The sequence below is a fragment of the Calliphora vicina genome, chromosome 3, assembly GCF_958450345.1.
Source record: "Calliphora vicina chromosome 3, idCalVici1.1, whole genome shotgun sequence".
Classification (NCBI taxonomy): domain Eukaryota; kingdom Metazoa; phylum Arthropoda; class Insecta; order Diptera; family Calliphoridae; genus Calliphora; species Calliphora vicina.
In genome coordinates this window covers 111261415-111286104 of record NC_088782.1, presented here as the reverse complement: position 1 = coordinate 111286104, position 24690 = coordinate 111261415, and the positions used below count along the sequence as shown (strand labels likewise).

The 24690-nt window shown below is 30.6% G+C and overlaps 1 protein-coding gene across 6 annotated transcripts in view; it reads right to left on the bottom strand.

Moving 5' to 3' along the window:
• Plp (Pericentrin-like protein) overlaps window positions 1-24690 on the bottom strand; it is an 85978-nt gene that overhangs the window by 57954 nt on the left and 3334 nt on the right. Inside the window, exon 1 of one of the 6 annotated variants that reach the window (XM_065503999.1) lies at window positions 17336-17441. The exons of the other annotated variants lie outside the window; for them this stretch is intronic. Coding sequence (XP_065360071.1) covers window positions 17336-17350 — 15 coding nt within the window. The 5' untranslated portion in view covers window positions 17351-17441. Of the gene's footprint in view, window positions 1-17335; window positions 17442-24690 lie in introns of those variants that run through there. 6 annotated transcript variants of the gene reach the window in all.

Sequence of the window (24690 nt, the reverse complement as noted above, 5' to 3'; positions counted from 1 at the left end):
GGAATTAAAAATGTAATGTGTTTCACATACATATTTTAAATACTACCTGACTTAGGTACAACCGCTCGAATATTATTAACGGGACATTTAATAATTACATTGCTAAATAATATAAAACTTCATGAACAAAGCTAGACGGTGTTTAATTAAAGAAAATTAAATTAATGTATAAATCCTTAACGGTGAAGTTTATAATATATTTAATGATATTAAAGACAAACGTGTTTATTATACTCGTTGTAAAAACGTGTTTAAATTTAATGAAGTGTCTCTGAATCGTTCGCGGCATAATTGCTACAAAAATATAAATCTACGAAAATGATCCAATGGAACAAAAGCAACTGCCCAACGATTTGAAGAAAAAGTGTAGGGCATTTATTGCGTAACTTCACAGAATTTTTTTCCCTATTTTTTGTTTTCAAATAAAATCTAGAAGGCTTGAACAAAATTTTTTAAATTTTCTAGTATATTTTTATGTTATTCAAAAATGTTTGAAATTTTTCTTGGAAAATATTTAATTTTTTTATGATTTTCAGCTATACAATGAGAAAATATGTATACGTTTCAGACTTTTCTATACATTTAGAAATATTGGCCAATATTGGGATATTATACAAAAATATTTGAACTACATAATGCAATTTATTATAAAATAGCAACAAATTTGTGTAAAAAAATTAAAAATTTCCTTCATGTACAAATTAATAATATTTATGAACATGTTCTTATTCTGAATGAAAAAAGTTTGGGAAAAATTCATGTTCGATTAATAATATTTATTAAAAAATTCATTCCAATTATGAATTTCTTTTTCCTGTGTTACACTTTATTATTTATATTTTTTAAAAATCCTTATATTATTTGTTCTAAATATTTAAAAAAAAAATATATAATGCTAAATAATAATAGTTCTCAGATTTTCACAGTTCAGCAGTTATGTACAATTTCATTCTGCTATGCAATTTTATTCTGCCTAACAATGCGACACTTGTTAACATCAATTCAATTCAAGCTACCACACATAACAACAGCATCATCAATAGCTATAGACATGACATGGCACAACACGGTTATCGCGGCGCGAAGACATGGTACAACATGGTTTTTGCGGCGCGATGACATTGAACAACATGATGTGCGCGTCGACACAACAAAACAAAGCATCAAATTTTGAAGTAAGACATTTTTCTACAAAATGTTGTCTTGTGCAGGCCTTTAATGCAACTGTTGGTTGTGTGTCCTCTAGCTGCATAAAGCAACAACAACACATTCAAAAAATAGGAACAAATACAAAGCAAAGGAATTTCTAGACATGTGGTGGAGTACCGTTGCAATTAATTGCATTTTGTTGTTTCTTTACTGTTAATGTAGAAAATTAAAAAGTCAACAACAACTTGTGCAATCTGAAATGCAAATGAGTATGATTGGTTGAGCGTTTGTAACAGGAGTAAAATAAAAAAAGTATAGAATGCTAAAAAAAATATATGTATTGTGAAGGATAGGAATGCAGTGAAAGTACATTCAAGAAGGTTATGAGCAAAGGATAGCGGATGATATTATTATTGCATTGTTTGTGTAGAACTGATTTTTGTTGAATACCGTTACAGATCATTTTTTATTACGCATTTTGGTTTATTTTTAAATCGAGGAATTTTTGTCATGTGCACTGAGTTGTTGTTTTTTGTAAAGGATTTTTGTGCGTATTTGTTTTTTATTATTTGTACACTTGTCGTTGTGTCCGTTATTTTTTTTCGCGAATAGTTGTAATATTGATTGCAGAATTATATTTTCAGGAACTTTCTTAAATTTCTTATCTCCTGTTATTTATAACCTATTTGTATTCATATGTAGTGATAAATTATTCTTGCATTTTCTTCATGTGTCCTTCCATAATCTGGTTGTTGCATTTTCTATCCCTTTTTAACTCTTTTCATTTCTTTTGTTGATGCTTACATTTTCTATCATTCCTCTTTATCCTTTTTTCTCCTGCTACAAAATCACTCACGATCACGATTGAACCTATTTATGTATTTGTTTATGATTTTTGCATAAATTGTTGTTGTATGTACACACAAACAGCAATTTTATATCATAATTACCTACTTGTGTGTATAAGTTGATGTTGTTGCAGTTAATTTCGTTTTGCTCCTGTTGTACTTATACCTGTGCCTTTTTTGCATTATATCTTACACATAAAATTGTTCTTCCACAATTATTTTCTATGCTGCTTATTTTTTTGTTTGTTCTCCTGTTACAAATTTTACGAAAGGAAACATTTGAATGTACAACACTTTATTATGATTGATTTTATTCATAAACTGAATGATCCTGTTATTTATGGTATTTGGCTGTTGTTGTCACATTTTGTTGTTGCATTATATATCCTTTTTTAACCGCTTTACATACAAAATTATTTTTTTTCTTACTAATTTTCTGGACTCCTATTACCACCAGCATGAATACATTTGAATTCGTATTAAAAAAGCCAATCAATCAAAAAATTCAATAATAATATCCTCCGCTAGCTATCCTTTGTCCAGAATCTTATTTAATTTAATTTTCACTGCATTGCTATCTTTCACAATACATACAATTACATACCTCAAAAAATAAAACTTCTATTTTATTGCACTAAAATTCTTTATTAACACACATTTCAATACAATTTTTTATTTTGTACACCCAAATCAACTTCATAGTTTTTTTCACATTATTCTACTCAATGACTATATGCGGCAAAACAAAACCATATATGCGGCGGAAATATTTTAAAAATAAACATTTTCGCTTTAAACATTTTTAACTTTGCACAATTTCGTATTTTACATTTTTCAACTTCGTATGGTTTGGCAGTCTACTTTTAGCATCTTCCATATTTTCATTGTTTGAATTTTTCACTGCGCATATCGTTTGCAGTTTATGGTTTTCACGCTGCAATTTGTTTGCATGTATGATGTTTTTGTAGTAATTTTTTTGTATATTATACACAAGCAATTTCATTTGTTTTTGCTAACCAAAAATATACATATATTTAGGCAGCAAAAGATTTAAAAATGCAAAATTTTCATTTTGTCTTCTAGCTGCAACGTAAAATATTTTGTAAGGCAAAATATTTTTGGAAAAACTGCGACAAATATTTCTACCATGAAGCTTGTGCATATATGGAATTGGAAAATAGTATTTATATTTTTAGTATGTATACAATGAAATATTATCTTGTTAAATATTTGTTGCAGTTTTCATGTAAAATTATGAATTTTTTTGCAATTTTTTGACTAATATAGTAGTAATTTTAAACTCTGCTTCAAAATACAAATTTTAAATATTTTTAGGTAAACTAAATTTATTTTTTTTTCCAAAGTTGTTTTTTAATTTTTTGGTAAGTTTTTTTTCGAATTTAATTTTAAATTTTTTTTTTTTAAATTTAAAATTTTTTATTTTTAAATTTAAAAAAAGTAGTTTCTTCATTTTTTTGTTAATTTTTTAAATATAAAATTTTTTTTTTAAAATTTAAAAAAAAAACAAGTAAGAGTGCTATATTCGGCTGTGCCGAATCTTATATACCCTTCACCAAATTATACTTCAAAATTTTAAATATTTTAAGGTAAACAAAATTTAATTTTTTTTCCAGTTGTTTTTTTCATTTTTTGGAAAAAAAATTTTAAATTTTTTATTTTTTAAAAAAATTTTCATTTTTTTTTTAAAAAAAAATTTTAATTTTTTTTTTTTAAAAAAATTTTAAATTTTTTTTTTTTGTTTTTTCAATTTTTTGGTGAAAAAAAAATTCGGATTAAACATTTTTTTTTTTCGATTTTGACCCATTGTAGGTCCAACTTACTATGGTCTTATATACGTCGTTGCAAATGTCTTTGAAATATCTATCATTAGATATCCATATTGTCTATATTAATGTCTTAGTAATCCAGATATAGGTCAAAAATAGGTCAAAAATCGAGGTTGTCTTGGTTTTTTCCTCATATCTCAGCCATTTGTGGAACGATTTTGCTGATTTTAAATAGCAAAATTCTCGAAAGCATGTCTGACAGAATTATTGAAGATTTGGATCCAGAAGATATCTGTGGTCTTCAGAAAATTGATTTCAACAGACAGACGGACAGACAGACAGACGGACATGGCTTAATCGACTCCGCTATCTATAAGGATCCAGAATATATATACTTTATAGGGTCGGAAATGAAAAATGTAGAAATTACAAACGGAATGACAAACTTATATATACCCTTCTCACGAAGGTGAAGGGTATAAAAATTTTAAATTTTTCAAAAATAGGTAAAAAATCGAGGTTGTCCTGTTTTTTCCTCATATCTCAGCCATTTGTGGACCGCTTTTGCTGATTTTAAAGAGGAAACTTCTCGAAAGCATGTCTGACAGAATTATTGAAGATTTGGATACCGAGGAAATCTGGGGTCTTCAGAAAATTGATTTCAACAGACAGACGGACCTTAATGGAAGGGTTTCCGGAAAAGGTTCACAAATTCATCACTATTGATAATAATAATATGTTTTATAAGTTCTAATAATAATTTCAATAAAATAAAACATATAATACCCTACACTAAGTAAAAGAGCAAAAACATTTTTCTTTTAAAATTTCAATAATGTATATTTTTGAGTGATTTTCGGAAGTGGGCCTTATATGGGGGCTATGACCAATTATGGACCGATCACCAATGAAATTAGGTAGTGTGATTTATGTCTATATGAAAGTTTACTATGTTTAATTTTGTGAGTATACCAACATTTCTAAGCGATTTATGCATGTTAAAGTGATTTTCGGAATCGTGTCTATATGGGAGCTATGACTAATTATGGACCGATCGTAACAAAATTTGGTGACATGAATTTTGTATATATAAAACTTATTTGGAGCGAAATTTGTGTAGATACATATATAAATTAAACATTTATGACCGATAAAGTCAAATTTCGAGAGGACATTTGAAAGGTGAAATAATGGACCGATTTCAGCCAGTTTCAATAGGCTTCGTCCTTGGGCCGGAAAACATATATGTACCAAATTTTATCGAAATATCTTCAAAATTGTGACCTGTATTCTGCGCACAAGGTTTACATGGACAGCCAGCCAGCCAGACGGACGGACGGACATCGTTTAATCGACTCAGAAAGTGATTCTAAGTCCATCGGTATACTTTAAGGTGGGTGTTAGACTAATATTTTAGGGCGTTACACACATCTGCACAAACGCATAATACCCTCCCCACTATGGGGTATAAAAATTAAAACTGTAGGTTTAGTTATTTCTTTTTTATTAACGTTTAGATTTTTTCGATCTCATTCCTTAGAACCGGTTTTTGGGATAACAAACTTGACTGTAAATGTTAAAGAGTTAACGCTATTTTCAATGATAAGTACATATTGGTTATTTATATGGGGCATTTTGTGTCAAGTGAACCAACTTTTGAAATCGATGTCTTCCTATCGGGATGAAATTTCTATTGGATAGTAATTCAGACACAATTTTTCAACAAGATCGGTCGAGATATTAGATATTTTCCTTGAAGACCTATTTGGTCGCTTAGTGGGATGCGAGTTCGGTATCTATCAAAATAAATGTTTTGTAACTCAAAACATAAAATTTTTATTTTTTTTTGCAAAATCAAAAACTTTGTTGACTTTTTTTCAAAATGAACCCTTTTTATACCGTTCACCATGAGTGGCAAGGGTATATATAAGTTTGTCATTCCGTTTGTAATTTCTACATTTTTCATTTGCGACCCCACAAAGTATATATATTCTGAATCGTTATAGATAGCGGAGTCGATATAGCCATGTCCGTCTGTCCGTCTGTGTGTTGAAATCAACTTTCTGAAGCCACCAAATAACTTAAATACACGAATGATACATCAATATCTCCGAAATTCTTCCGGCTCGGTTGCTATTTATAATCGAGAAAATCGGTCCACAAATGGCTGAGATATAAGGAAAAAACCAGGACAACCTCGATTTTTGACCCATATCTGGATTACTAAATCATTAATATAGACAATATGGATATCTAATGATAGATATTTCAAAGACCTGTGCAACGACGTATATAAGACAATGGGTCAAAATCGGAAAAAATATTTTTTAACCCGAATTTTTTTTTCACTAAATTTTAAAAAAAAATTATTAAATTTAAAAAAAAATTTTAAAATTTAAAAAAAAAAATTAAAAAACAATTTCGAAAAAACAACTGGAAAAAAATTAAATTTTGTTTACCTAAAAATATTTAAAATTTTTATTTTAAAGTATATTTTGGTGAAGGGTATATAAAATTCGGCACAGCCGAATATAGCTCTCTTACTTGTTAAATTTTTTTTTAGCTCAACCAAAAGCTGAGATATTTTTATTGAAGACCCTTTTGGTCGCTTAGTGGGATGCGAGTGGGATATCTATCAAAATAAATATTTTGGCCCTTTTTTTTATCAAAAGAAAGCTTAGGTCCATTCCTTTAAGATATTTTTGGTCTTTTAGTGGGATACGAGTGCGATATATTTCAAAATAAATATTTTGTAACTCAAGAAATAAAATTTTTTTTGAAAAATCGAAATTTTCTTCCAATATGGGCCCATTTTTTAAATTTTTTATTTTTTTTTTTGCTCAAAAGAAAGCTTAGTGGGATGCGAGTGGGATATATATCAAAAATAATGTTTTGTAACTCAAGACATACAATTTTTGTGTTTTTTAAGCGACCTAAAAAAGAATTTTTTAAAATTTTCCAAATACCTTCTTCCATTCTAATTAAAATTTAAAAACTTCCAAACAAACCAACTAATTTAAAATCATTTTTATTAAAATCATAAATTTCAGTTGAGAATTTCAACATCAAAACTAAAATAGACTCATAACAATAATTAAAAATAACTCCATAACCAAACACAGAAAACAAAATAAAATTCTTGTTGACATCCCAACATTACGATAGCCAGCCAGCCATCCCCCTTTCGTGACAAGTCATGAATGAAAATCATTTTGCCATAAATCACTCAACATTTGTTTATGATTTAATATCTAAAAAAAAAAAGTTTCCAAATATTTTGAAAGAAGGAAAACTAAAAATACTTATAATAACTTACAAAACAAATAGTTTAAAAATATGAAGATAATTTCTAAGAATATTTCCATTAACTTTGAAAATTTAGCCATTAGAGGAGACACCTTTATTTCAATTTTAAAATGCATGAATCGGGTTGCGTGTGTTTCTATAAGAATCAAGTACTATGAGTTTATTGCCATATATTTACATAAACTTTTGGCGCTGCCACATAAAGCGGTGTGTGTGGCACTCTGTATATTACAAAATCTTGGCCATATGCAATCCATCATAAACATTCATGTGTTTTTTCAATTTTTTTTGTTAGTTGGAGAACACAATTTTGTTGTCTTTATTTCGATTGTCGAGTCTTGAGTATAATTAAAAAATTGAAATTGAAAATTTTTTTATTTAGGCTTTTTTTGTGTGTGTGTTTCTGCTATTATGAATTGTAGAAATGACTCTATGATGAAATGCAGGTCAAATCAATTGGAAATTATTCTATGTATTATTGAAGAACATTAAGAGGAAAAATTTTGAAGAAAAAAAAGATTTTTTTGATAAAAAAAGCAACATGCAAGTGAAATTATAAAATAAATAATGAAATCATTTGTCTTAGTTATTATTAAATAAAGAAAATGTTTAAAGATAATTTTAATGTTCTGGGAAATGCTCAAGTAAAAAGGGTAAATCCACTTAAAACTAACCAAACACTTAATCAAAATGTACTCAAATGTTTTTGAAATATTTAAAACAAGTAAGAGAGCTATATACAAAATTTAATTTTTTTTTTTAATATCACGGATTTTTGGATTTTACCCCATAAAGTTTATATATTCTGGATCGTTATAGATAGCGGAGTCGAAAGCGATCGACAACATAATTATAATGGTTATTTAAACCTTCATTCCAACAAAGAAAATTTCGATTAAAACTATGGAAAAATTCTAATTTAATCAGAAATGCAAAATTGCAAAATTGCAGAGAGGCAGCATTCAGAATCTGGCGTGATATTGGGTATATGACTTAACCCTCTAACCGGCAAGGCTGCCATTAGGCGGGTATGTTAAATGTATGTAATGCTGAATTATTTGGTTATTTTTCCCTGTAAATATGTGTAAAGAGACAAACAATTTACTTATTGTGATAAACAAGAACGTGCAGTTGTCTTTTGTTTGTTTTTATTCCAACGTATTTCTTTTTTTTTCAAAAAACAATAACCTGGTATATTATTTTACCTCGAAATAAAATTGGCCGGTTAGAGGGTTAAAAATCCTGGATTTGCAATAGATAGATCTTTTGAACGCGGTTTTTGTTTTTAATAACTTATGTGTCATTTTGAAGGGTACATATCTGTCATTTATTCTCTCTTAGTTATTAAACATTATAGTGTAAACAACAATGTTTTATTTTGCATCGAAAATGTCGAATTTTGTTTTAACAAAGAGTCATATGCGGAAAGTTTTGCTTTACTTCTTTAATTTGCTCACCGAAGCTTATGGTAAATGTGTTCCATCGGTTTCAACGTGCAAGAGATGGTTTGTGTGGTTCAGAAGTGGTGATTTTGACACGGAAGACAAATATCACTCAGGCCAGCCAAAAAAGTTTGAAGACCAAGAATTGGAGCCATTACTCCATGAAGATTGTTGTAAAACTCAACAAGAGCATGCAAAATCAACTCAATTAGCAATATCAAAACGTTAGCAAGCAGCAGGATTTATTCAAAAGAAGGAAATTGGGTATCATGCTAAATTGAAGCCGAGAGACCTTGAAAGACGATTTTGCATGTCCGAAATGATGCATGAACGCTATAAAAGAAAATCATTACGTGCGATGAAAAATGGATCCATTACGATAACCCGAAGCGTAAGAGATCCTATGTGAAGCCCGGCTAAGCAGCCGAATTGACACCAAAGCCAAATATCCATGGCGCTAAGGTAATGCTCTGTATTTGATGGGAGCAAAAGGTCCTATCTATTATGAGCTGCTGAAATCTGACCAGACAATCACAGGGAACCTGTACCGAACGCAACTGATTCGTTTGAGGTGAGCATTGGCCGAAAAACGACAAGAATATCCGTAATATTCCAACATGACAACGCTCGGCTACATGTTGCAATACCTGTTAAAAGGTATTTAATATGAAGTAGTTGGTAAGTTTTGCCTCACCTGCTTTAAAGTCAAGAGCAAGCCCCGTCCGACTACTATTTGTTTCGATCGATGTAGAACGTTATCTATGGGATACGCTTCACTTTGGAACAGACTATCCTATATTGGCTTCATTAGTCTTTGGCCTCAAAAGATGAGCAGTTCTTTTGGCTCGTAATCCATATGTTGCCAGAAAGATGGGAAAAGATCATAGCTAACAATGGCCAATACTTTAAATAAATAAAACCTAAATATTTGAAAAAATCCCGCATTTTAAGTCATACTCCAATAACAGAATTTGGAAACTGAGTCGCCGCGCTAAAGGGCGAGATCTTCATGTGCCAAAGTACTGAGGTGTGAAAAATCTCTACACGAGCAGCTCCTCCGAGTCCATTCGTTAAAAGAATAAAGGATAATGCTAGTTCTCCCATTCCTACTCTCTTAAGGGATGGCCAATCATTCACTAACCCGGTTGATAATGCTAACCTTTTTGCTGCATTATTTGCAAATACCCGAACTCGAAAGAATATCAATTAATATGTCAATTATTATTATTTCGCACTCGTGCAGTTAAAAAGGTTTTATCGGATCTCAACATAAACCAGTCTCCTGAGGCTTACGATATAACCGCAGTGGTCTTGAAGCAGCTATTCTTTGACGCTATCTTGTCCATTAGCTAACCTTTTCAGCATTTTTTTACCGTGCCGGCAAATTCCCTTCTTAAAAAGGGAGAGGCCCTGATAGTTATCTTCCAATAGGAATTTGTTAAGCATGTTCTAAAGTTATGGAGAATATGATTAACTACCATCTTGTTAAATATTTAGAGTCCAAAAATTTACTCAGTGACCGGCTAGTTCTCCTATTCCTACTATCTTAAGGAATGGCCAATCATTCGCAGACCCAGCTGATAAAGCTAAACATTTGGCTGAATTATGTGCAATATCCGAGCTCGAAAGAGTATCAGTTACTATGCCGAATATATTATTTCGCGCTCGCGCAGATAAAATGGTTTTACGATATATCAGCAGTGGCCTTGAAGCAGCTATTCTTTGACACTATCTTGTCCATTAGCTAACCTTTTCAGCACTTTTTACCGTGTCGGCAAATTTACTGCATGCTTGAAGGTTGCTAATGTAACGCCAATAACTAACAACCCTGATAGTTATCTCCCAATAGCAATTTGTTTAGCTCGTTCCAAAGTTATGGAGAATATGATTAACTATCATCTTGTTAAATATTTTGAGTCCAAAAATTTACTCACTGACCGGCAATATGGCTTTCGTAGAATACGCTCTTCGGGAGACTTGCTAGACTTCTTATCGGAAAAATAATGTCTTTCCATTCACCGTTTTGGCGAAAGTAAAGTGATGGCTCTAGATATTTCTAAGTTATTCGATAGGGTGTGGCATGGTGCGCTTTTATCCAAACTTATTGCTTTTGGTGTCGATTTATATCGAGCTATTTTTAGACGGAATCTCATCAAACGAGTTCAAGATCAATTCAGGGGTACCGCAAGGCTTCGTTCTTTCTCCTACTCTATTCCTTATCTTTCTAAACGACCTTCTTCTTCAAACTTACAATCCTTTCTATTATTTTGGAGATGACAGCAACATTTGGCTTTCGTATAGGACGCTTTGTGGGAGACATTCCATTCACCATTTTGGCGAAAGTAAACTGGTGGCTGTAGATATTTCTAAGTCATTCGATAGGGTGTGGCATGGTGCGCTTTTATCAAAACTTATTGCTTTTAGTGTCGGTTATAACTTCTCTCGATTTATATCGAGCTTCCTCAGAGACCGCTCTATACGAGTTGTTGTAGATGGAATCTCATCAAACGAGTACAAGATCAATTCAGGGATACCGCAAGGCTGTGTCCTTACTCCTACTCATATTATATTTATTATCTTTCTAAACGACTTCCTACGTCAAACATCTAACCCTATCTATTCTGTTGACAGCAACCATAAATCGGAAATTGGGACAATGAGGCAAAACATGAATGCTACACTTAACCAAGATCTTGTGACAATCTCTGAATGGGGGGTTGTGCGAATAGAGTAGATTTTAATACACGCTTGTAGCTTCATCTGTAGTTGTAGCAGCAGTGGTTGCTGAGTTGACAGCCCTTGGCTGAGTGAACTAGGGCCATTCCGGTTCATAGAATCGGCTGTCGAGGGAATGAAGTAGCTTCATCTGTTTTTATGGGTGGTGTAAATATTAAAGAATCAGAAGCTCTTAATGTTCTAGGCATGAGTATTCAGAATTCCAGCTTCAATCACAGCTTCCCGCTGAAATCTTGTCTGTCACTTTCAATATAGGAAAATTCAAAACAAATGTCCACAAACAATACTCCCTCTATCCTCTCTCCCATTACCTATTTGCCTAGATCCAACTCAATGCATTGCATGAGTAGGGATCATCACCTGAGTGCTGGCCCAAGCACTAATTTTTTTTTCTAAAATTTTTTTCACCCAAACTTTATTTAAAAATCAAGTAAGAGAGGTATATTCGGCTGTGCCGAATCTTATATACCCTTCACCAAATTATACTTCAAAATACAAATTTTGAATATTTTTAGGTAAACAAAATTTTTTTTCTTTTCCAAAGTTGTTTTTTTAATTTTTTTGGAAAAAAAATTTCCAAATTGTTATTTTCAATTTTTTTTTTAAATTTTAATATTTTTTTTTTAAAAAAATTTAAATTTTTAAATTTTTTTTGGTAAAAAAAATATTCGGGGTTTGACCCATTCTAGGTCCAACTTACTATGGTTGCAAAGGTCTTTGAAATATCTATCATTAGATATCCATATTGTCTATATTAATGACTTAGTAATCCAGATATAGATCAAACCAGGTTGTCCTGGTTTTTTCCTCATATCTCAGCCATTTGTGGACCGATTTTGCTGATTTTAAATAGAAAACTTCTCGAAATCATGTCTGACAGAATTATTGAAGATTTGAATCCCGTAGATATGAGGGGTCTTCAGAAAATTGATTTCAACAGACAGATATAGGTCCAAAATAGGTCAAAAATCGAGGTTGTCCTGGTTTTTTTCCTCATATATCAGTCATTTGTGGACCGATTTTGCTGATTTTAAATAGAAAACTTCTCGAAAGCATGTCTGACAGAATTATTGAAGATCTGGATCCCGAAGATATCTGGGGTCTTCAGAAAATTGATTTCAACAGAACTTCTCACGAAGATGAAGGGTATAAAAACTATTTTTTTAATCCAAATTTTTTTTTTATTTTTCTGAATGTATACTTTAGTGAATTACTTTAAATTCCATTAACTTTAGTTAAATAGTTTTCTCAAATATCTTTATATTTCTTTATCATGCTTCCTTCACCCATTTATGTTGAACTATATTCGCCAATTTTTGTTTAATCATAAATCTTAAAAGAAACAAAAATTTTTTTTGTTGGGCTCGTGCTTCATTATTACAACTAAAAGGTAAAAAAAGAAGCTAAAAACAGGAGTGCCACCAGGAGACATTAATTGCATTACGAGCCATTTCATCATCGTCATCACTACCACCTACAAAAATGTTATCAATTCGTTGAAAAAAAAAATAAAACCCACTTACAAAATTATCTAGCATTTGAAAGGGAATGTAAGAAAAAACTAGGAGTTCCTTAAAAGTGATTTGATTTGATTTCTTATTTAGTTGTATCCTGATTTCTATGGCAACCAAAACATTGTTTATTTTCGTTTAAACATAAACTAAAAGTGGGTGACAATGTCAAGGACAACTTTATTGACATGTTTTTCTTTTTTTTAAAGGTAAAAGTTTTGAATAGAAAGTTTAGTAACAATTTGCAAATATTTGTTATTAAAATACTCTACAATATGCAAGACACATGGGGTTTTACAAAACCATCAATTTGACAGTTATTTTTAAATGAAATTCCTCCTAAAATTGCTGGTATTTATGTAAAAATTTTTTTCCCCCCGACCATTACGGGTTAGATCGCTTGAATAGGAAATGTTACCAAAAATTGTATATGTTATGGAGAATATTTTTAAATTTTTAAGATTCATTAATCCTTAAATATGAATCTTGGTCTAAATAGGAGTAAGCTCATTTAACCATTTCCAGAAATACTCAAAAAAAACTGAACCTCTTCAATGGAAATAGTTGTCTAATCAATGATTTTTGCATGAATTTGTCACTCTCAGAACTAGTTCTATGGAATCACTAAACAACAGATACCGCTTCTTTATAACGGTTTAAGAACTCATTTGGAACTTCTTCCGAGACTTAGTTACAAAATGTCCTCTATCTATATACAGTAGCCCAAGAAAGTCTACATACAGGAAAAATTATTATGTTTCTTTAATTTAAAGTGTTTTTTTTTAGTTTTTTTATGATATATTTAATAATACATGTCTTATGTCGATTTTAGCAAAAAAAAAAATCAAATAACGCCCAAAAGTTCACCGTTATAAGAGTTATTGATTCTGAGTAAAATAACGAAAAAATTTATTCTTGGTCACGCCTACTTTTGGGTGGGCGGGGCTATAAGTTTCATAATATTTTGAACATTAAAGCCCAAAAAACTAAAAAAACATTTCGTTATTTGACTCAGAATCAAAAATTCTAATAACGGTGAAATTTTGGACGTGATAGGAAATGATGCTAAGTGTAAATTTATTTTTTTAACAAATATAGTTCACTACTTTTAACTTACAAATACAGCTTTCAACGAAAGAAATTTAATTTGAATTCCTGTATGTAGACTTTATTGGGCTACTGTATATAAAAGAGTAACGTTACTGATTGACTGACTGAATGACTGACTCATCATCGCACAGCCCAAACGACTGAAGCTAGAATCCTGAAATTTTAACTGTGGCTTCATCCCTTCCCAAAACAATCCACTAAGACGGGATTTTTGGAAATTCGAACGTTTAGAAGGTAAAAACGGGTAAATTCGGTAACCTTATATCTACAAAACTAATAAAGATACAAACAAACTTAAAATTGCATGTTACTCCATTCAAAAAATAAGCTGACAGGTGTTTCGTACTTTTTCGAAATTCGTACCTTTCAGGGGAGAAAACGGGTAAAAACTGTATTTTGGTACTTTTTTGGCACCCTATGTATCTTTTAAACCAATAAACATAGAAACAAAATTTAAATCGTATTCTTTACTTATCAAAAAATAAAAAATATAAGTTTGGTACTTTTTGGAAATTCGAACCTTTAAGGGATAAAAATTAAGCATATATTGTCCTAAGTGAGTGAAATTCAAGGGGATACTTCATGATACTTTTTCTTTAATCTAAAAGTACTTTTTTTAATTTCTTCACCAATTAACCTAGAAACATTAAATAAAGCTTATATGGACCCGAGTGAGTGGGAAACTACAAGTATGGGCTTTTTTTGGTACTTTTTTGAATTTTCTATAATAATGAACCTAGAGTTTCAAAAAAAACCGAAGAATTTCAAAACCGCTGTTTCGGTTTTAAAAAATTTAAAATCGATCGGTTTCGGTTTTGTGATAACTTATTAAATATTAAGTGTTATAGAACAAAATTAGTTGATAATATAATATATATAAATTTAAAATTCAAACTTGACGGGCAATGGTTTAGTGAATGCGAATTCAAAAGTGATAATCAATGATACTATTTCTTTAATGCAATGGTACTTTTTGAATATTTTATAATAATAAACCTAAAAATTTAAAATTAGGCACACATGATTCTGAATGAATTTGACTTTAGTGGTAACTTTCTTTTGCATTTTCTATAATAATGAACCCAGAAATATGAAATTAGACATTTATGTCCAGGGCCGCATGAGGTTTGTCATTTGACATGATAACAATTTTATTATACAAGATCTTCCAAATAGAAAATATCTAAAATTTTTATCATGTTTTAGTATTTAATTTAATGGCTTGATTTATATACCACAATTACTTTCACCGTTTATTTCACCTCATCAACAATTTTCTTTGTTATTTTCGAAATAATTCAACTTATTATTCAAATTATTTTTTGTTTGTTAAACTTACAATAATTGTCATTTGTATTATTTTTTTTTTTACAAAATGAACTCATTTACTAAAACTTATGCAAATTTTTATTTATTTAATTTTTTTTATTAAAAAACTGTTGCTGTTCTACTTTTAAGTCATTTTTTAAGTAGAATATTTTGTTTGCATGTTGTTTGAAAAAAAAAATGATGTCGTTAATTTTGAAATTTAGCAAAATGATCAGGGCTTTTTGTTACACTAATCTAAATTGTGTTGAATAATAAATTTGAATTTTAGATAGAAATAAGTGAAATAAGTGTTACATGTAGAAGATTTGTTTTGTTTTTAGGTCATGTGGGAATGTTAAGGGGTTAATGTTGTGCATAAATGGGAAATAATGTCTGAAAGAAATGTGTCTTTTTAAATAATAATTATTCTAGTTAATTAAAATATACATTAAGCGAAAATAGACAATTTCAAAATGAAGGCAGAGTCCTCATCAGCGATTATTTTGATCAGAATTTGCGCAAATTGTTGTTCACTCCTATATCACTTATTGCACAAAAATCGCTACTTAGTGAAAATAATTTGCCTTTCTATTTCTTTAATATTGTTCAACAAATTGATATTTGTGCAAATTAATTTGCGCAAATTGGTCAACTTTTTTGCTCAATATCCTTAATTTTTTTATACAAAAATGTTGCGTTTTCCTAAAACTTTTAAAGCTCAAACGTTTAAACGAAGTTTTGCTGATATAAATATTAGTGTTTCTTTTGTTTTATTTTTTGGATAAATAAGTATGAGCAAGGAAATATGAATGTTATTTGAATGTCACAAATTCCCATTATCAGTTTAAGTGCAAAGGTTTAATTTTTGCATATTTAACTCACAATAATTGCATATTATGTGTATACATTTCAAAATTTGTGTTGGAGACATTAATATTCTCTAACCGCATAATATATAAATAGAACTGGAAAAGAATTAATTGTTTTTTCCGGGGATTATTTAAAAATATCAAGTTTAGTGTTCTACTTCAGAGTTTAACTGCAGAGTTCTACTTCAGAGTTCTACTTCAGAGTTCTATTTCAGAGTTCTATTTCAGAGTTCTATTTCAGAGTTCTATTTCAGAGTTCTATTTCAGAGTTCTATTTCAGAGTTCTATTTCAGAGTTCTATTTCAGAGTTCTATTTCATAGTTCTATTTCAGAGTTCTACTTCAGAGTTCTATTTCAGAGTTCTATTTCAGAGTTCTATTTCAGAGTTCTATTTCAGAGTTCTATTTCAGAGTTCTATTTCAGAGTTCTATTTCAGAGTTCTATTTCAGAGTTCTATTTCAGATTTTTATTTCAGAGTTCTATTTCAGAGTTCTATTTCAGAGTTCTATTTCAGAGTTCTATTTCAGAGTTCTATTTCAGAGTTCTATTTCAGAGTTCTATTTCAGGGTTCTAATTCTGTTCTAGTTCTGTTCTAGTTCTGTTCTAGTTCTGTTCTAGTTCTGTTCTAGTTATGTTCTAGTTCTGTTCTAGTTCTGTTCTAGTTCTGTTCTAGTTCTGTTCTAGTTCTGTTCTAGTTCTGTTCTAGTTCTGTTCTAGTTCTGTTCTAGTTCTGTTCTAGTTCTGTTCTAGTTCTGTTCTAGTTCTGTTCTAGTTCTGTTCTAGTTCTGTTCTAGTTCTGTTCTAGTTCATGCTAGTTAGATAAAAATCATTTAATTCCTTTACACCTCTTCCCTCAACTATTGAAATTAATACAAAAACCTAAAATAATTTATAAATTTCATACACATAAGGAAAATAAAAAACACGTGCTAATGTACTACGGTAAATTAAATTGAATATATCTCACTTCACACTACGTAAATGTATGTACGAAAAAAAAACACCATAAAAAACCTAAAAACAATTTGTGGTGTTTGAAACTAAAATTGTATTAAAAAGATATAAAACAAATGGTTGGTTTTTCTATTTAGTTTTGCAAAATGAAATTAAAAATAACTTTTCAAATAAAAACATATTGAGTCATCCCAACAAAAAGAAAGAAATAGCGAAAAACAGGACTATATTGGTTTTAAATTTAGATACAAACAAAAAAAATAAAATAAAAGTGGGAATACATACTTAATATTGAAAAACTAAAATGAAACTTACATGTAATTTCGACATTTTGTTAAAGTTTTGTTTATGTTATATTTTAGTTTTCTTTAATTATGTTGAGTTTTATAAAAATAAAACATTTTTCGTTATTTTATTAAAATTTGATGGTTAATTTCATTATTTATTTGTTTAAGTTGGTGGGTAGTTCACTTAATTTGTTAATTTTTTGCTTTATTATTTTATGTTTATTTAATTAAAATTGTTGTCGTTTTATCTAAAGATATTTAAAACTTAAAACATGTTAAAAACCATAGGCTAGGCTTAAACTAGGGAGTGAAATCGAAAAAACCTTAACACACGTTTTTCCTTAAAACTTTTAACCCAAGTACCTTTAAAAAATATGTCAGTTATTATGTTTAATGTCAGTTATGTTCATATCTTGTTAATCTGATTAAAATGAGTGATGAGAAAAAAGTGCGTACTAAAATTATGAAATATTCTCAACAAAATCCAACTTGGTCCTACAAAAATTTGGCCAATCAAAGGTCTGCCGTCAAACTGATACCAATGTTATTAAACAGTATCGGGAGAACTGGTCCGTTGATAGAAAATCTGGTTCAGGTAGAAGGAATGGTCCCCATGATGTTACTAAAGCCAATAAATAGAAAGCATTTTCAAAAGGACTCCTAACACATCCGGTAGCAAAGCAGTCCGGTTAGCTCAGTACTCGAACTATTTGTTACGAAAAGTTAATGCCAATAAAGCATTAAAAACATACAAGGCTCAAAAAGTTCCTGACAGAAACGCTGCTAAAAATTTAGAGGCCAAAGACTGAGCACGGAAATTGAAGTTAAATTTTATAAAAAAAAAATATACGCAGCTTCCGGGTCAATATTTTTATGTTGCTTCTGCTGCAATGAATGTTGTGGAAAAGTTTAGGACCCAAAAGCAGAAAATAGCAGAAGCAGAAATACCGAAATTTACATCAAGGAATATTTACAAAAGAGGATGATTCCGTTCATAAGACTTCTTAAGGTGTCCACTTATTTTTGGCCTGATTTGTCATCCTGTCACTTTGGTAAGCAAGGTCTTGAGTGGTACAATAACAATAATGTGGTATTTGAGAGGCAAATCCTCCAAACTGTCTGGAGCTAAGGCCAGTGGAGAGATATTGGGATATTGTTAAAAGAGAATTGAAGAGCACAAAAAAAGGTGTCCAAAAGTGTGGTAGATTTTAAACGGAGATGGACTACGTGTTTGAATAAAGTGACAGAAATCACCATAAAAACCTTAATGGATGGGTTTCCGGAAAAAGGTTCATTAATTCATCACCATTGAGTAGAACTATAAAAATAATATTTTTTGTAAATTGTAATAATAATTTCAATCAAATAAAACCAAATCAAAACTGTAGGTTTAGTTAGTGGTTTCTTTTTATTAACATTTATGTATATATAGATTTTTTCGATCTCACTCCTTATGAATCTTTTGAATTTATTTCGGAGCTTTAAGCATCTTTTAGCGAAACACATAAAACTAAGGAAAATAAATCCAAGCAATTCTCGCGGAATTTCCCGGGATTTCGGGATTGAAAATTTTGAGGAATTCACTTATTGAAACGTATCCGTATTATTTATTTGGAAGCTTAATTAAAATATTGTATCACAAAGAGCGTTTTCACGTAAAGAGCTAAATATTTTTGATTTTTCAAAATTTCCCTTTTTTAATTTTATTTTTTTTAATTTCAATATTACTTTTCTACTCATTTCGTTTAAAAATTGTCGATTTTTCGCGTTTTTTATTATATTTAATATTAAATTATATTATTTTTATATAGGTAAACAATTTGTTTATATTTTTTATAAAAATTCATTATAATATTCATATTTTGTTATAATTTTTAACTAATTGTGGTGAATTAAAATTTTTTTTATAAAAAATATTTTATTTTTATATTTTTTTTGTGAAATTTCATAAATTTTTATAGGTTTTAGTTAAAGTTGTTTATAATGTAACTTTATTATTAAATTATATAACTGTTTGTTATAATTATTACACATTTTGTCTATAAACTTTCAATTTATTTCTTTTTTTATTTTAATAAATTTATTTATTACTAATTTAATATTTTAGTTATGTATGTTATGTATTTCCACTTGAATTTTCAAATCCAAATAAAACCGCTTTCAAATTTAATTCAATCCAATTGTTCTCAAGTGTTTCGCGTAGTAAGGAAAACTAACCAACCAACCGATTCACTTTTTATTACATGACAGATAAAACACAAAAAACCCAGCGTGAGTAAAAATTTTGAATTTGAAAACAAACCGATAAAATAAACGAACCTACAACAGCAGCAACTACAACAACAATAACAAAAAACAAAAAACACACCAACTGAGAATGAAAGTGAACGAAGAAAAACAAACACAAATTGCAAATAAACTACAGAGAAGAAGAAGAAGACACTTATTACAAAAACAAATGAAAAGGAAAAACTCTACGTTCATATGAATTACTTGTTGTAATATTATATATTTTCTTTTATAATTTTCTGTTTTAGTTTTTTGATTATATTAATAAATAAAAATAAGCCAACTTTAACAACAACATTTTACTTTTAAACGAGAAAAAAAAACAAACAACATGCGGTTCCAAGCGGTTCCGTGTACTGAAGAAACATCAACCAACATGTGAATGGAGTAGTGTATTTTTATAAATTTTCTGAGTACGAATATTTATAAAGCAACAACAACAACCAAAACAATCGCACATATACGAATATGAACGAGGAGTTTAACGGTAAATTGTAGTTGTTGTATCAACGCATGTGTGTGTGTGATGTGATGTTCTCACATGTTAAAACATAAACATGTAAATATACAGTTATGTCAGCCAGTAATGGAAAATTTACATTTTGAAGTAGTTATTAATTAGAAGGAGTAATTCTTTTAGATCGAAGGTGGCTTAAAGGCTGAGTAAGCCGACCGTTGCAACGAGTTGATGAAATGTAACCGCAATGTTCACTTAATGTAAGACTTTAGTGCGATTTGACATACAAATCCAAACAAATAATGTTTTAATGGTCGAAAGTTGTTTTAAAGAGTGAGATTGAAAAAATCTTAACATACATAAATGTTAATAAAAAAGAAACCACTAAACCCAAAGTTTTGATATTATATTTGATTTAAATTATTATTACAATTTACAAAAAAATATTATTTTTATAGTTCTAATCAATAGTGATGAACTTATGAACATTTTCTGGAAACCCTTTAATTTTTATACCCTACACCACCATAGTGGGGAGGGTATTATGCGTTTGTGCAGATGTTTGTAACGCCCAAAAATATTAGTCTAACACCCACCTTAAAGTATACCGATCGACTTAGAATCACTTTCTGAGTCGATTAAACGATGTCCGTCCGTCCGTCCGTCTGGTTGGCTGGCTGTCCATGTAAACCTTGTGCGCAGAGTACAGGTCGCAATTTTGAAGATATTTCGATAAAATTTGGTACATATAATTTTTTCGGCCCAAGGACGAAGCCTATTGAAACTGGCTGAAATCGGTCCATTATTTCACCTAGCCCCCATACAAATGTCCTCTCGAAATTGGACTTTATCGGTCATAAATCTTTAATTTATATATGTATCTACACAAATTTCGCTGCAAATAAGTTTTATTTATACAAAATTCATGTCACCAAATTTTGTTACGATCGGTCCATAATTAGTCATAGCTCCCATATAGTCCCGCTTCCGAAAATCATTTTAACGTGGTTAAATCACTTAAAAACGTTGGTATATACACAAAATTCAACATAGTTAACTTTAATATAGACATAAATCACACGACCTAATTTCATGGTGATCGGTCCATAATTGGTCATAGCTCCCATATAAGGCCCACTTCCGAAAATCACTCAAAAATATAAATTATTGATATTTTAAAAGAAAAATATTTTTACTCATTTACTTGGTGTAGGGTATTATATGGTCGGGCTTGACCGACCATACTTTCTTACTTGTTTATACTGCTCTCTGTTAAAAATCTTATGAATCTTTTGAACACCTTTTGTGTGCTCTTCAATTCTTTTTTAACAAGAGCCCAATATCTCTCCACTGGCCCTAGCTCCAGACAGTTTGGAGGATTTGCCTCGCTTGGTACAAATACCACATTATTGTTCTTGTATCACTCAAGACCTTACTTACCATAGTGACAGGATGGCAAATCAGGCCTAAAATAAATGGACATATTAAGAAGTCTTATGAATGGAAGCATCCTCTTTTGTGAACATTCCTCGATGTAAATTTCGGTATTTATAGAGCCCTTTGTAATAAATGTTTGGTTTTTTTGCCGCAACTGCATATTGCTTGCCATGCCAAGAACTTGTTGGGAAAATTTTCTGCTTTTGGGACCTAAACTTTTCTACAACATGCCATCGAGCGTCAGCAACATAAAAATATTGTCCCGGAAGCTGTGGAAAATTTGCCAGAACATACGTTTCGTCATCCATTATGCAGAAGGTATATTTTTTTATAAAACTCGACTTCAATTTCCGTGCTCTTTCTTTGGCCTCTAAATTTTTAGCAGAGTTCCTGTCAGGAACAGTTTTAGCCTTGTAATTTTTTACTACCTGCATTGGCTTTAACTTTCCGTACCAAATAGTCCTAGTACTGAGCTAACCGGACTGCTTCCCTACTTGTATGTTTTTAAACCTGTATTGGCTTTAACTTTCCGTACCAAATAGTCCGAGTACTGAGCTAACCGAACTGCTTTCCTACCGAATGTGTTGGGAGCTCTTTTGAAAGTGCTTTCTATTTATTGGCTTTAGAAACATCATGTGGACAATTCCTTCTACCTGAACCAGGTTCTTCCGATACTATTTAATAACATTGAAATAAGTTTGACGGCAAACCTTTGATTGTTTGGCCAACTTTTTGTGGGACCAAGTTGGGTTTTCTTGAAAATATTTAATAATTTTAGTGCGCACTTTCTTCTCGTCACACATTTTAATCAGATTAACTACAAATGAACAGAATTGACATTAAACATAATAACTGACATACCGGTCAAGGAACATAACGTCAGGCTGACGCAACAGTTCCTTCTGGGATGTCACCGGAGGAGTCATCCAAACTTCAACATCACACAGTTGGAGTCTGCCCCGAGGCATGTCAGACAGGACCTTAGAAAATACGAGGAGAGCATACAGAGGTATGTGCAGGATCCATTGGAACGCAGATCGAACATTTCATAGAAACGCTATCAATTCCGCGGTAGCAGGATACCGAATGAATGTCGTACTTGGAGGTCGCCCACCACCGATAGCAGACTAAGATCAGGATAGAGCAACAGGCTTAATGCCTTTTGGTCTCGCATTGACCGTGCCGTCCTCAACTTATGACCAGCATGTGGTCAGGGTTTAGCCAGCCTTACTTCACTACGTCCAGTAGATTTATGGACCCATCCAGCAGAAGTAGCACAACTTCTTGGACTTGATATTGCAGAACCCCAGATTAAATATTGTAAAATTGTTCACGCCGCTACAACAACAACAACTGACATACTTTTCAAAGGTAACTTGATCAACAAAACATCAAATAATACTTGGGTTAAAAGTTTGAAGGAAAAATGTTGAAGAACAAAATTTGAAGAACTGGTCACTAATTGCTAATCTTTAGATATCATCTTCAAAACATTAAATTCGTTTCAAATTCTTTCGAACAAAGAGATTTCCACAGTTATACAGATTGTGATAATTGAGTGACCGAAAATACCAATATTAAAGGTATTGAGGTTTATACAATGCTTCTTCCAGAATCCAGAGAAGTTATAAGGCGTTTCAAATTCTATTGAACAAAGAGATTGCCACAGTTATACAGAAAGACCGAAAATAACAATATTAAATCAGAATCAAGAGAATTTAAAGGGAATGTCTCAATTGAAAATAGTGAAATCTACTAAAATTAAACAACACTATGAGATTCTTCAAAGATGACTATTTGGACGTCATATTCTTAAGAGGGTTTGTGAAATCCAACAATACCTAAATATATGGCAAGTGTTGAATTTTCCATCCCTGCTAAAATGATATTCTATACACATATGTATGAGTTTGGATGTGTTTCCGTGGCTGTGTATTTCGTTCATCTTGTCTTATATAAATAAAAGAGAGAGAGAGTGATTTCTAATGTAGTGATTTGTTGATTTTAAAATGTTTGATTGATAAGAATTAAATCAGCATTTAAGACAAATTTCAAGTGTAAATAACAATGACAGATTACAGAAGAATATGTGCGATTTCATTGTTTGGAACGATATGGAAATGAAACAAAACAGACAAAGATGGTCTAATTGTATGTATGTATATCTTAATAAAGGGTTTCCCAAAATTTAAGCAAGATTTCAATTAAATAGAAAACACAGATTTTCTCTTTAGAGTGCCATTTTTTATTGAATAATAAAGGGTTATTTATGTATGGAATACCCCATCGAGCTTTTGTCAAGATGATCACTTGCCATAAATATGGATGAATGTTAGTCTTCAATGCACATGGATCTTTGACTTCAAATAATTCCATAAACAGAAATCCAATGGTGTTAAATCACACGATCTAGGGGTTAAATTTTGATCACAGAGAGAGTACTCGACCAGAAACTTGCTCATGCTGTAATTGAATAAGTAGTATACCATGTGGCAACGAGCACCCGTAACAGTCACTGCTTGACCAGCTGCATTTTCCAAAGAAGTGGTCTCTAGCCCATAAACCTCAAAAACAGTGCCACGTTGTGAATGCATTTGTTTTTCGACAATGACATGTGAGTTCTCTGAACTTCAAATGCGTCACTTATGTCGATTAAGCTTGACCGATGATCACTAATATTCATGATCGTCATACGATCATTTGCTTTAAAAAAAAAACTCCACAAAACTAACATCGTTAATAACTTTGTGAGTAAGCGTTTCATCGAAAAACGAAGCTGGTCAATAACTTTGTTAATAAAAACAAGTAAGAGAGCGATATTCGGCTGTGCCGAATCTTATATATTTTTAAATATTTTTAGGTAAACAAAATTTAATTTTTTTTAAAATTTTTTTTTGAAATTGTTTTTTAATTTTTTTTAAAAAGTTTTTTCCAAATTTTTTAAAATTTTTTTTTTTTAGTTTTTAAACTTTTTTTGGAAAACAAATGTATGACAAAAAAATTTTTTTGATGAAAAAAAAATTCGGGTTAAAAAATATTTTTCCCGATTTTGACCCATTGTAGGTACAACTTAATATAGCCTTATCTACATCGTTGCAATGGACTTTGAAATATCTATCATTAGATATCCATATTGTCTATATTAATGACTTAGTAATCCAGATATAGATCAAAAATAGGTCAAAAATCGAGGTTGTCCC